This window comes from Prinia subflava, chromosome 7, assembly GCF_021018805.1.
Source record: "Prinia subflava isolate CZ2003 ecotype Zambia chromosome 7, Cam_Psub_1.2, whole genome shotgun sequence".
In the NCBI taxonomy this organism is placed as follows: Eukaryota; Metazoa; Chordata; class Aves; order Passeriformes; family Cisticolidae; genus Prinia; species Prinia subflava.
This window is the reverse complement of record NC_086253.1, coordinates 24,084,858-24,099,507: the sequence shown is the minus strand read 5'-3', so window position 1 is coordinate 24,099,507 and position 14,650 is coordinate 24,084,858. Positions and strand designations below refer to the sequence as shown.

General features: G+C 39.4%; 1 protein-coding gene across 1 annotated transcript in view; it reads right to left on the bottom strand.

Annotated features, from left to right (window-relative positions):
* Positions 1–10,330, bottom strand: part of GRXCR1 (glutaredoxin and cysteine rich domain containing 1) — a 39,684-nt gene extending 29,354 nt beyond the window's left edge. Inside the window, exon 1 of the mRNA XM_063401205.1 lies at positions 9,741–10,330. Within this exon, the coding sequence (XP_063257275.1) occupies positions 9,741–10,187 (447 nt within the window). The 5' untranslated portion in view covers positions 10,188–10,330. The remainder of the gene's footprint in view (positions 1–9,740) is intronic.
* Positions 10,331–14,650: the final 4,320 nt, after the last annotated feature.

Genomic DNA, 14,650 nt, shown 5'->3' with positions numbered 1-14,650 from the left:
TGCTGAGAATCCCCAGGCTGGATGCAGCACTGCAGGTGGGGTCTCACCAGAGACCTCATCAGCCAAAACCTGGAAAAGGGAGCTCTCAAGGTGCAGATTGGAACCTGTGACAGGTGGAAAGAAGCAGTGATTCCTAAAGTTCTCATTCTTCACTGTGTCTATCAGTCTGCCTCTTAGGGCATTCTGCACTTGAACAACAATGAAATGTTTCACAGTTGCCTATAGGGCTAGCAGGGACAGTGCTTTGCATTTAGATGTAACAAACCAATAGCAAGACATGAGTGGCTGGGCAGGAAAATATTGCGTTTTCTTTAAAAACCTGTAAGTCCTTTGGAAACTGAGTTCCTTCTGTCTCACAGAATTTTCAAGGAAAAACAAGTTTTTCTTTAATAACTCCTTACAATTCCTAGTAGTTTAAGGCTTGTTCGATTGCTTTAATTAGCAATCAGTAGTATTCGAAACAAGGGTGAATTCCCCAAAGAAACTGTCTTTACCTTTGTACCAGCATTGGCTGATTTGTCAATGCAGCTCATAATACAGCATGGTGTTATAAACGTGTGCAAATATTGGCCAGTAAGGGTTTTTATATTTCTTTTTGAGAAATGGAGAAAGAATGAGTCTGTGTGTGGTTTTACTGCAGTATAGAAGACATGCTCGTCTGACATTGATGGATGATGTCTCTAGATAAAGTTCCAAAGCAAAATGGTACTAAGGTTGTTAGAATGCTTTCCACAATTCATGCTAGCAATGAATGATGGTTTTCCTGTCTTCTTTCTCGCCATGTGTGAAATGAGTCTCCACCTCAGTGACTCCAGCTGCTCATCCGTGACCATTCCTTTTGCTTTCTGTGATGGAGGCTATAAATGTCGTGCTGTGGCAGCTTCTCCACAATGTAACCACTGCATCAAGCAAAACCACAGGATTGCCTGTGTGGATGGGGAGCTGTAACTTTACAGCTTCTTTTCAAAATCAGCAGGCTGGGGATGCTGTCCTGTCTATTATTCCTCTTACAAGCTTTGGAAAGATACACTGAGGTTTGATTTGTTTTGTACTATCTTGCAATGAATGTTGCAGAAATTAGACCGGTTTTCATGCATGAAAGCCATACCTTTTTCCCTCTGGTTGAAAATTCCATTCTAAAGGATGTTTTATTATATTTCAACTGCAAAATTGTGATGCCACTAAACATTGCAGTTACAGGCTAAAGTTCTACCCAAGAAAAAAAATCTCTTTTTGACCATTTCTTTCTGTCAAGCTGCTAATCATGTACCTTGTTTTGGTGCAGTATGTAATAAACTGCCAACCCTAGTAGACAAATATCACAGCAAGCTGTTGGCAGACTGGAGCAGCCTAGTAACACAATACCTGTGGCACATATACATTTATATTTTCTAGCTTAGTGTGTTTTCAAATCCTTGTTCAGAACTGAAACAATTTTGAGATCTGTAAACTAAATAATAGGTTATAATAATGGGCACTTAACTTGTTAGATTTTTTTTAAGGTTTAATAAAGGAGTTGGTTTTCATCTTCATTATTATATTTCTGCAATTGCACAGCTGTGCACTCTGGTGACAAATTGGCCCAATGTAGCCAAATATTTGCTTTCATGTTTGTAAAGTTTTAAGTAAAAAAATACTTAACCTAAGACATTCAAGTGCAGTGAGAACTCTGAAATGTTTGGTTGCAGAGTAATTTATTTGTACACAAAATTAAGGGTCAATGACCAAGTATGATGCTAGGAATTAAGCACATAGGTAATTTATTTGATCTTTATGTGTTCTACAAAATTTGTTTTTGCTGTGTTGAAGGCATGCAAAGATCCAGGGTCAATGAACTAGCAGCCAGTCCATTGTAGCATGTCAAAGAAAAGTGAATAGTCCCAAATGTTCTTGATAGTACTAGTTATAAGAATACTTCAAAACACATTTTCTCATTATTTTCCTGCTGAGTTAGCAAGTTGAGCTTCACAGATAGCAAAAGACAAGAGTTATTTCTACTAATTAATGATTAAGACTAATCAGTTCATCTTTTTGATCTCTGTTGTAAGAGACCAATTCAAGAAAAAAAAATCCACTCTTAGAATAAGTAGAAAAAAAATCTGTGCTAGCATCCTAAGATATTTTTGATAGGCTGCTTGTGTAACATGACCTTTTTTCAAGTTAGTTTGAAGATGAAGAATTTTCCATGTTAATTCAAAGGCTGAGCACCTTACTGAGCAGTCCCACAAAGAGACAGTATGTAAGAGTCCCAGAGTAGTACATAGCATCAAACCCAGGGCTCATCTGGTATTCCAGGTCATCTTCCAGACAGATAATTAAAAGTAAGAGTCTGGAAAGCATATATGGCATTTCCCACTAATTCTGTTTCATTTTATGACTATTTTCAGCTCAGAGAATTTCCTGATCAAGGAATCCCACTTAGTACAACCAGGAAGCCTTTTCTTCCATTTGGCATTTGCATTCATTCTTTCAAAAAGAAAGCAAATCTATTTTTAGATTTAAAGAGAGAGGATGAAACAAGGCAGCAGAACATCACTGTTTGCAATCTCTGCTGTCTTGAATACCTGATTCTGTCTCTCCTCTCTACCTCTTTTCCTTAACAAGCAAGTCACAGGCTACAGTTTTTCTAGGATACCTGCATGCTGGAACAATGTGATCACTATAGTGCTTAAGAGAAAAAGGAAGGGAGGAAGGGAGGAAGGGAGGAAGGGAGGAAGGGAGGAAGGGAGGAAGGGAGGAGGGAGGGAGGAAGGAAATGGAAGTCAAGCATGGTGCTGAAGAACACAGTAGTATTTGGTATGGCGAGCTGAGAATCAGCAAGCCTGTGTTCTACTCCTGCTTACAACTTATTCTCACTATCTTGTGACTGTCTATTTCAAAGTACATCTCCCACCACTGCCTCCTGCAGACACAGTTTGTAACAAAGGAGTTTGTGTAGGAGTTGATCCACCAGGAGTGCCCATGGAGCACCTGCTGCATGAAGCCATGCAGGTGGGACAGGCAATGGAACCCTTATTTTATGGATCCCATAGGACACAAATAAAAAGTAACTGTCAGGTGCTGTCAATCCTGACATGCTGAGGCACATGGCCAAGGCAGAGCATTAGTGAAATTTTCATTAAGGAAAGGCTCTTGGTGCCTTTGAGGCAAGGTGGCATCAAGAGAGATTTGGAGAATCTTATTTTTGGAGCTTGATGTCTAAGTCCTTCCTCAGAGGCCTGTGAGTTTTTTGAATCCATACCTAAAGTCTTGATTCACTCTAGTACTACACATTCTGTATATACATATTTACTGTGTTAACACCATTCCTTTGCTATGCTCTTTCCCATGCAAGGGACAAGGCCAGTGTCTCACAAACACTGACCTCATTTATGAATCCTTTACAAGGATCAAGACTCATCAGGCAAAGAATAATTTTCAGTCCATGCCTTGCACTGGAAGGTTAGACAGATGTCTAGTACATACTGGTCAGACTGCCAGCATAAAAGCCTATATTTTTTTTTTCTTCAGTTGTTGAGTCAATCTTTAAAAAGTGCTACATTTAACCACAATTTTGTTGGTAAGCTTCCCAATGTTGAGTGTATAGATATGTCAAGACATCCCAAACCTACACATTTTGAAAATGACACAGCCAAGTGTTTTTTAACTCAAAACTTGTATATCACTTTCAGACAATTAGATAGTTAAAAATCTATTTACTGATCCTATCAAGTATATGTAAAACATGTACTTCAAGTCCAACAGAAGCAAATCCTAAAATGTCCTGTCTAGTAAAAGAATTGTGTGACCTCATGTGAACAATAAAAAAAACAATATCCTAAGTACTGACAAAATCCAGTTTCAGCTCACAGACCTGACCATCTCTTTTTTAAATTCAGGGTGTCTGTTCAGACATCCACTCTGGAAACCACTTCTAATAACTGTGAAATGATCAACAGCATCAGCTGTATCACTGTCCCATGCAGTATGGTCACAGATCAAAGCCCTTCTGAAAGTACAGAAGGTACACCTGACGGTGAAGCAATGTTACACCCATTCCAGTGGTGTTCTAGCTGTCCTTCCAACCCTGGATTTCCTGTAACAAGAAAAAAACCTGCTTTTCATAATCACTTGATCCTCCATGTCATTACAATTTTTCCTGTTCTTCAGTGGATTTCAGTGCAACACTCTTCAATAACTGATTTTCCAGACTTGCTAACACTAGGAAAATACACTGGAAGTTTTTAACTCATATACCCTCAGCTCACTGGTATTTATCTCTATCCATATAAGGGACATTATTTCATCAAATGCTCTATACAATCAATCCAGTCCATTGTTTTCTTTTGTAATCTAAATCCATTTGGGAGTCAGAGTGCTGTGTGTATGGAGGAGAATATGAAGGCAAAGTTCAGGAGATTTTTTACAGTCTTTGTTCAGTCCTAGAAGAGGATTTTGAATTCAAATAGTCCAATGATTTCTGGAGTGTCAGCACTGATCATCATTTGATCAGGGAGAAAGAGACTTCTCTTTATCAAGTCTTCAAGTCTTATCTAGAGTTCTGCAGTGAAAGTGCAGATCTCTCTTTCTCATCTCCCCAGACTTTTGGGAATTTGTAGTGATATATGCTCCAGAGGCTGCAGTGGTGTACAGCATGCCACCCAATCCAAAAACCTTTCCTTAACATCACTTTGCAGCCTCTGACTTCTTTGGAAGATGGTTCATTTTGCTGCTGTATCTCCCTTTATTTTGTTTGTGGTACTAGCTAGCCCTACCAGTTTGTAAGCTCTGCATGTCCTGCTGTGTATTCACTTTTCCAGGACACCTACAAGTAAAGAAAGATGAAAATGCTCTTACCCACCCCAAAAGCTCTCCTCTTAACAGAATTCCGCATGATTCTTTCCCACCATTCTCTCTAAACATTAATAAGCTCATTCTTCATCAGGCTGAATAATGACTGATACTTCACAACCCTAAATGTGAGCTCCACCTGAGAAACTGTGCTTGGAAATCTTGTAAAGACTGAGTGTGCTATGTCTGGCACTTCACCCGTGTTCTCCCTGATGGAATGCTCACAAAGGCATTCATCAGGTGTGTTAACCAGGCCTGCTCTTTTGCAATAGACTTTAGCAAGCCCTGCCTAAGAATGAGTTCTGTGGCTAATTTAGCAGAACCTGACCTTTCAGAGGAGGCTGGGAGGCCAGCGGAGTGTGTAAGTATGGGAATGGAGGAAAAATACCCATGCTGAAACATGGAAAATGAGGAGAGACCTCTGTAAAACCTTTGGCTAAGCTCTATTACATTTCACATTGGGATAGAAACCCGGTTTGGCATAAAATGATCATTGTACTACCTAGTAATATTTTAGACAGCCCAACAATTTTTGCTGTATGTGACTCAGCCACAGCCATAGGAATGGCTTAGTAATAAAAATTGGTTGTGAAGACAATTATATTTATTTCAAGGAAACAAGAACTGTTTCTCTACTACTTTTTACAGAAAGTTACAGGAAATAGTCATATCCATTGGCATTTAAACAGTATTGTAATATTAGAATACAAAATTTCTGATAGTATACTGAAATAAAACCACAATTACTTCAGATATGAGGAGAAGGGGCTTATGCTTCTGACACAATTGGCAAGTCACGTCCCCAGCTTCAGAGCTGCCAACGCTGTCAGCTTTAGAATCTCAGCTGGAGAAAATTTAAACCAAGAGGGTGCATGAACAGGGAGACTGGGAGCTCCAGCTCCCTCCTCTTTTTCAGGATTTTCAGTAGTATGTGTTTCTCACAAATAAACTCTTCCCAGATGTCTGACACCTGTGTTTCCAGACTTGTGGGAGGCTCGCCCCAGGTCCAGGCTAGGTTCTAATGGAGGCTGGGTGACACACGGGACTCTCCCTGCCCTCCACAGATGACCACCAGTGACCTCTCTCCCACCTTGCCCACCCAGAGTGGCTGTTACATCAACACCCATCACCACCCCACCCACCACTCCCTCACCCTGCCAGGATGTGGTTGCTATGTCAACAGTCTCTTCGTGGCATCCACCCCAGGAGGAAAAGGCTGGAGGGGTTGCCATGGAAACCACGCTGTCCTGAAGCAGCAGTAGAGCTGGTCTCTTCCCCACCTTTCTTCCCCCAGCTTGTTCTGCCTTCCAGCTGAGGCAGCCCCTGGATGTGTCCTGCTCTGTCCCACACTCTGTGCCCATGGCTGTGTTGGCCCCAGCTGCTCCCACTCACCCGGCAGCAGCTTCACCAGGGGATGGCTGGTGTGCAGGGATGACCTAAAGGGAAACCTCTCACTGTCACTGTGCTGGAGCAGCTCTGGTCTGGGGACACAGACACTCCTCAGACAGAGTAATGTGAAGGACTCAGCTTTCCAGGGAACAGTGGAAATGAGAGGGCACGGATTGAATGGGTGAGGGGAGCACTGAGTGCGTGACTGTGGGAAGGTGTAGCAGGGGATACACATCTACCAGATTTACATTCTCAGATCAGGCTTGTATCAGCAACAGCAACCAAAAAGACCTTTTCATCTAGAAATACTTCCTGCATTACATCACTCTCTTCAAATTGAAAAAAGCTCCAGAAAGTGTGATTTTTTTCAGATAAGTTTGTTGTGGGAAGAAAGTGTCTGAACCAATTCTGTAGAAAGGCTGTAGTAAGAAAGTGTGAAAAAAAATATTCACAAATCCCAGTATTTCCACAGAACATTAAAATACACAAATGCTTTTAGCACAGGTATTTGAACAGACAAAATCAAAGGTCTTGACTGCACAACATAATGAAGCCCAGTTAATGAATCCCTGCTTATCCCTAGAATATCTGAGCAGAGTGATTTGCTTTAAAGGATCTCTCTCTATCATAGGGAGCCTTTAAGGATTTGGGGAAATAATATATCAGAGTTTGCAGATACAGTCTCAAGAACCAGAATGCTGATGTTGCAGAAAAAAACACACCCTAGTTTCAGAGTCACAGAACACTCACACACACTCAGTATTTGGCCTCTAACATGCACATTTTAGTTAGGAAGTTATGTAGTAAATACTAAATAAGAAGCCTTTGCATACAAGAGTTTATCAGTGCTTAGAATACAGGATTGTCAAGAGTTCATATTCATATTCTGAGATGAAAAATACTGACTTGACACTAATGCTGAGAAGTATACAATTAATTTATCTCCTTTGAGTTCCTGCTGGTGAATCATCAAAGGGGCAGAGATGGACTCTCCTCAGGGAGGAGCACTCTCCTCTTAACTGTTGTTATACATTTGCTGCTGCTTATCTAAGAGAAACATGTAACAGGAGATCACCTCACATAATCAAGGGGGTAACTTAAAAAAATGCCCAGATCAAGAGATTTTGTGTTGTACCAGCCAACAAAGACATCTTTCTACCTTAATATATCTTTGAAAGAAGAACCCTTGTTGTTCTCTAACTGTTATTACAGCTCAATTAATTGCCTGGAACATGCTTACAGAAAACTAGAAAACATCCTCTAATCTCATTCTAAAGGCCATTATTTCATTTGTTGGATGGATTTCAATCCTATTTCTCATTAGCGTTGAGCAGTTTCAAATCCATCTCAAAGCTAACCTTTGTGCTTTGCTCTCCCCTGTGCTCACCATGTGGCATACAAAATTGGCTCAGAGTATGACATAAAAGATATGCAAACCACCATTCCTTTTCACTAGACTTAGAACTTCATCTCTGGGGAAATGGGCATTTGTGTAGAGACCTCAAATCATTATATTCTGTGTATTGTTGAATATATGTCTTTGATCCAGCAGATGCTTAATGTAAGAATATACAGGTTTTTTCTGGAAATCATTCATCTAGATCTGCCTAGAAAGAAACTTCTCATTGCTACATTTTTTTTTTCCTCATCCATTTTGAAAACTTGCCTTTTCTTTTGGACTTTGCCATGCCTATAGCAAAGAGTTCTTCATTGTAATTATGAAAAATTGTTTGGTTTGTTTTCATCTGATAATTTAATTTTTCCCCTTTCTTCCACAGTAAAATATTGTCAATAAAAAAATTCCTTACCACCTTTTAAACCAGCCATTATTTTACAGGCTTTAATTAAGGAGTTCTGTGTTAGACTTGGATACACATAATTTTCTGATGTTATAAGATGGATATGCCTCCTTTCAAGAAAATACTTTCTTCTGGCAAAACACCTCATAGAAACAGTACTGGTCCTACCATTAACTCTACTAGGAATACAAGAAGCTTTACAATCAAAGCACATTGATTTCAGTCCATGGGTCTTTCCTGAAGAACTTCCAACCTGAAACTGGGGATAGAAAAAGCAATAAGACAGGGACACCAGTTAAGGTGCATATGCCTTCAAATGGGTCTGTTTATTTAGCTGAACCAAATGTCTTAACTTAATGATGGAGTTATTTAGTTACTGATGGAGTAGAAGACAGCTTTTAGAAGGGAATGAGGCTAGTGGGCTGAAATTGAGTACTCTGTATAGTGAAATAGAACTGAACAGTGGAACTGAGGTTGGAGACAAATCCAACCATGCCTCAGTTAATATTTACAAATTCAAATCTACTTTTTAAAGGTGAGTTTGTTACAAGTTTTATCACAATAAGGAATTAAGGGCAAACTCTTTCATGAGTAGCTTGAAATAAAGCAAACTATTTGAGTGCTCTATGATGTGATGTAATGAACAAAAAAGAACAGGAAATTATTCTCTGAAACTTCAGATTCTAGAGGAACATTCATATTGACAAAAAGGCTGTTAGTTTAGGTACAACATAGAGGATAAATTCATATCCAGAAGCAAATGAATGTTAATCTATTGCCATTTATTAACGTAATATGAAATTACCTCATTTCAAAGTAATTTCAAAATGCAAAAAGAGTTGTTATTAATATCAAAATACCCATGATTTAAAACTCCATAAAACTTCAAAAATAATGTCCTGAAATCATCACAGGATAATCTAACTGAAAAGCATAATTCTGGATTCTATGAACTTCAGAAAGAGTCTGGTTGCACACTTGTTCCTATCTGTGTTAATATTATTAATGATTGAAAGGCTTGAATAGCATATAGAGATAAATTATACATATGAGATAAATATTTTAGAATTTTTATCTTGATTTTTCTGAAGGCCTGTGTTTCTCTGACTAAAGCATTAGTGTGGCATATACTGTTTCAAATACAGATATTCTGCTCCTTCTACAAAACAGATAGAAAATAGACATTAATAAAAGAGACCTCCAGCTAAGATTTCATTCTCCTGAAATTTTCATGTGGGAAAACCATCATTGCTGCCACCCTGCACCTAGCTTGATCTACTTTGCAGATTAAACAGAATGGAATTTGCAAGCATACATATTTACATGTAAGGGACAGTAGATAACATTGTAAACTCATTAGAATTAATATAATAGGAGTGGAAACATGACACATCCCTGTACAGGAGACCTGCATAGATCTCCAGCAAAGGCCCAGTTAAATCCTCTGTTACATTTCTTTCCTAATCCAGACATGGGAAGCAAAACATACATATTACTACTCAGCAAATATTAGGTCAATTTTGAAAAGGGAAGTTCACAGTCAATATGGAGTGTGGAGATGTTTTTTACTAGACGGATAAATGAGCCCCTCTTGTGCAAGGGGATAGCAATGGGAATCAGACAGAATACTGAGAAATCCTAAGTGAGAGTGGTTTGAAAAAAGGAAATGTGTGGAGTGAAAAGGGACAGAGAGCCTGCAGCCAGCAGATCTGCATCACCTACCTGAAATACTTCTGCCAAATTGTCAAAAAGGGCTTGACCAGCGCTGACTTTGTGCTTGACTCCCCTGACTGTGCCATTTTTGCTGAGGATGTTGACTCGCTTCGTACCAAACCCCTTCTCTTTAGTGGCTCTGACTAAAATGAGCAAGTCGTCGTGCTCGTTGTCATTTTCATCGCCCTCCGACCCTGCGTGTCCATTCTGCTGCCCGTCCACCTCGCTCAGCCGGCTGGTCTGGTCCGTCTCGGAGCTGCTGGCGCACTCGGAGTCCAGCGAGTCGTGGGCCTCGCCGTCGGCGTACACCTCCTTCAGCACCCGCCCGCTGTGCGAGGACGCCACGCGGAACCGCACCTTCCTCAGCAGCCGCTCGCCGTCCGCCTTGGCCTCGCCCGTGAACGTGGCCTCCTCCACGGACAGGAGCAGTTTGCACTGCTCCAGCGCGGTGCCCATCGCCTCTGCCAGTTCGTCACACTTGACAACAATATCAGCGCTGTCTCCTGCCGACAGGGGCTCTCATATCAAACTGAGGAGGGCTCCCAAGAAGGCACTGCCGTTCTGTGGTTAATAATGGATGCGTTTGTGCTATGGTTACCTTTAAACTAAAACCTGTAAAGTGATCCCATTAATTAAATATTAAAAAGACATTGTGTACTTTTTAGCACTGAGGAAGAATGCAAGAAAGGGAGAAATGTTCATTGATTAAAATGAATAAAGGGAAGGGAAGGGAAGGGAAGGGAAGGGAAGGGAAGGGAAGGGAAGGGAAGGGAAGGGAAGGGAAGGGAAGGGAAGGGAAGGGAAGGGAAGGGAAGGGAAGGGAAGGGAAGGGAAGGGAAGGGAAGGGAAGGGAAGGGAAGGGAAGGGAAGGGAAGGGAAGGGAAGGGAAGGGAAGGGAAGGGAAGGGAAGGGAAGGGAAGGGAAGGGAAGGGAAGGGAAGGGAAGGGAAGCTCCCAGTTGATGGTTTTCAATGCTGACCTTTTCACAGGCTGGCAGAGCAGTGGAGAAGCAATTAGTCAGAATTTGTTGCACATAGTAACACAATGTTATTAAATAAAACTGAGCCATAGCTAGTACCAGACAACAACCACAGCATATGTTCTGTTTTGTCAGGGAATGGACAAGGGAATCCGAACGAGAAGTAGGAGAAAGCTAATTAATTGAGGCAGCAAGGATCAACAATGAGAAGCAGGGTAATATGGATTCAACTACAGGGAATCATATTGCCCTATCCTAGCAAATCACAAGTAGTGTTGCCACAGTGTTCAGCACTCAGCTCTAGATGTAAAAATAGCCAACCCACACTTGAGGTTTCTGGCTATGTCTACTCAATATCATGTAGTAGCACCTTAACCCCCCAAGCTGCTTCTGAGTTTGCATGATGATTCCTACTTACAGTGCTTCCCTTCTCACTTTCCTGACAAACATTCCCTACACACTCTCTACAGCCTCATTTTCTCTCCAGACTCATGAATACTGAATTGCTTCCTGAAGCCTGTGACTCCCCAGCATGAAGGCATGAAATGAGTCCCTAGATGCTCAACCAGGCAAGAATGGTAAGGCCTGCACTCACAAGCAGCTGAAGAGCTTCAAACATCTGAGACATTCTGGTCAAGATTTCAGAAATGTGAGTTCAAATCTTTCAACAATTATATGGGGGTTATTTTGACTTTATTTTGAACAAGAGGCATAAAAATATTGTTCTTCAGCCCAAATAAAATCACCGTTTTCAAGGCTGAAATCTAAAATTACTTATTTCCCATCCACAAAATGGAAACACGACGATTGGTGGCATTTCATAGCACTAGTGTTTGCCACACTTCTTCCTAAATAAGATGATTCACGGTATTACTAACTACTATAATTAATGCAGAAAAAATAGGTAAAAATAACAAGTTATGAGAATTAAAATACATTGTTACTTATCTTTCAAAGAAGAGAAACCTCTAGTATCAAAGTCTGTACTAATATTAATACAGTTATAAGAACATTTGTGAAATTCATTTGAGGAGGAGGATGCTGAATCACACTGATTGTGTCATAGCCACTTGCCCACAAGAGTTTTGACAAGAAATATAGCTCATTATTACTAAAATATGACTCAGAACAAAGAACATTCTCTAGAAGACAGAATATTTTAAAGTATCTTTTATGGAATTATCCAAACAGGGCTGCAAGTTACTTGGACAAATTGCTTAGCCTGCTACCTATGACAAAGTTAACTGTATCGTAGTATTTCCAGGATTATCTGACCGGCTTGGAGACCTGCAGTAATTAACTTTGCTCATATTCATTTTTATTTAAATAATACAACCCAGTTGTTTTTCAATTAATTGCCACATATTAAAAAAATCTGAGCTTCTGGAAAAGAAATATTTTGCCCAAAAATTTTGTAGTTTTTTTATCTTCTCCAGCTGGCATTATATATCCTTTAACAGAAGCTATTTTACTGCTGTTGCAGGCAATGAGGAAGTTTGTATTGTCTGGAGTGTAAATAATTTGATGCTACCTACTTAAAAATTAATGTAGCATTGAATAAATGCAGAATTAATCAGTACACATTTTAAAAACACTCCAAACACTGCATCTTGTTCTCTGTTAGTAGGAAATTAGCTTGCTTTTGGCAGTTCCAAGAATGGCAATTCCATTATTCAGTGGGAAATATTTTTATGTCTGGTTATGACAAATAAGAAACTGTATCCACAATTTTCTCTGCAAAAATATAGTTCAGCAAAGTGGAGTGTGCCTCTTGACAGAAGCATTTACGTGCATAAGATTTCATCCTGGTGTTTCAGCTGTGGACTTTCTGTGAGCAAATATGTGACTTTGGGGTTAAGTGCACATATCCAGTAGTAAACAGATTACAAACTCTAAACAGGTTGTACTTGTGACATGAGACATTTGAGAGTTCAAAAACCTGAGATGCACATATTTGTACCATCTGCCTGGGTGCATGTTCTCAACAACAGCAGAAAGGATAAAACTTGACTAAGCATCTCTGTTGCTCCTGTAGACTAAAACTGTATTAAATGCTTAAACTAACTCCATTTGTGCAGTTTGATGCTGCATCCTGCCAAGTGTTATATTTCTGCTTATCATTTTTAACTTTCATACACACCCTTCTTTTCATTCAAAGGCTTATCTCTTTTAAGGAGCAGTATCTATTAAAAACTAAAGTGGTGGGGTTTTGCAGTAGTGAGATATTTCTTGTCCATAATTATACTTATTCCTGAATCATTTGGCTATTGTTAGATTTTGTTTCTGCTTAGTTTGGTTCTAATGTTCTACCACTGATTAATTCGAGGCCAAGACATCGAGCAACCATTCAGTCAAAGCACACAGGAAAATAAAGTGTCTCTAGAGAGATCTCACCTGAACAGAGAAGCTCTCTGTAAAAAAAAAAAAAAGAGCAAAGACTTAAACACTTGTAAATAAACTATTTGATCTATTGCTTTTTATGTGATTTTGTTTCATTTCACAAGGAACTGGACCAACCCTGATGCTGTGATAAATAATATGGCTGCCAATAAAATCCAGATTTGATCATGTTTAATATATCACTAAGTTGAAAAGAACAAAGAAGATGATGCTTCTGCTAGTTGTTCTATGCTTGACATAGAACTAAAATAGCAGTACTGAATGAAGACCAGGGAACAAATGCTGTACATGGCAAATGGAAAGACGAACATCTACTCTGACATCTGAGAACTCGTGCTCCATGAAAGAAGGTACCTGCAGAGGTAACTCATCACATCTTTCATCCATGACAAAGTAGGGAACTCTAGATAATAAACTTAGTCTCAATATTTACCTTTTATATCACTGACATTAGGTCAAGGCAAAGCCTTTAATAGTTTTCTAATGAAAAAACTAAGCTAAAGTAGCAATCACACTATGCCAAGTAAGACCATTATAGCTGTATCAGGAAGGGGGAAAAAAGAGCAGAAGAGAATGGAATGAAACTCTGATCTCTTTTATAATTCGGATGTAATTTCTTTAATATATAGATAAATCTTGCTGTCAAAGTTCATCATACATATACATACTTCAGCTTCTACAGCTTACACAAGTAGAGAATCTGTCTGAGGTGTTCCATTTCACTAAGCTTGGAGCACTATCAGCTTCACCTCAGGAAAATCCACAAATCAATAACATTAAACTGCAGCAAAATGTTTGATAGAGTATCTAGACATGTATTAAGATGCAAAGCTTGTTTGCACTTTTCTGAAGAAGTAGAGAGTGTACTGTTTGGAATTGCTGTAAAAAATGTATCTTGTGACATTACCATGGATCAGAGAAAAAAAAGTATAAAAAAAATAGAATTTGTAGCATTCAAACAGCAGCAAAATGGAACCTGAATCATGAAATGAGACTTCAGGAGAAAAAAAAATCAAAAAAAGAAGTAAAATGGGCTGAAATCAGCAAGCTTCTTCATTTCTGAAAACACAATCATTTTAATATACCAGTTTACCCTGTGACAAAGCATTATATGCTCTGTTTTGATGCACAATGTGTGCAGGGCCATTTTGTGTGATGTATTTGCAGGTTACTAAGTATACATAGCAAATCTGTAGGCTGACTTGATACCCTCCACTCTGGTGTCAATCATCATTAGACAGATGGTATGAATTCACAGTGACATGTCTTGTGATACTTTTTTTTTTTCACTCTAGGAAAGACTGTTTGCAACTGTCTCCAAGTCTATTACACTGTAGTAATCAGAAGCATATTCTGTAATCTCTAGTTCTTAATACAAAATTAGCAGAGTGATCATCAGGACACAGATATTCAAAAGACCTAGATTCCTGTCCTGTTCTTGGGGAGCAGGTGTTTTGGTTTGTAAAAGCATGTGTGGTAAGCTGAGTTTGGTCATTTTTGCTACAAGTAAGTAAAGTTTGTGAACAACATACTCTGTGCTT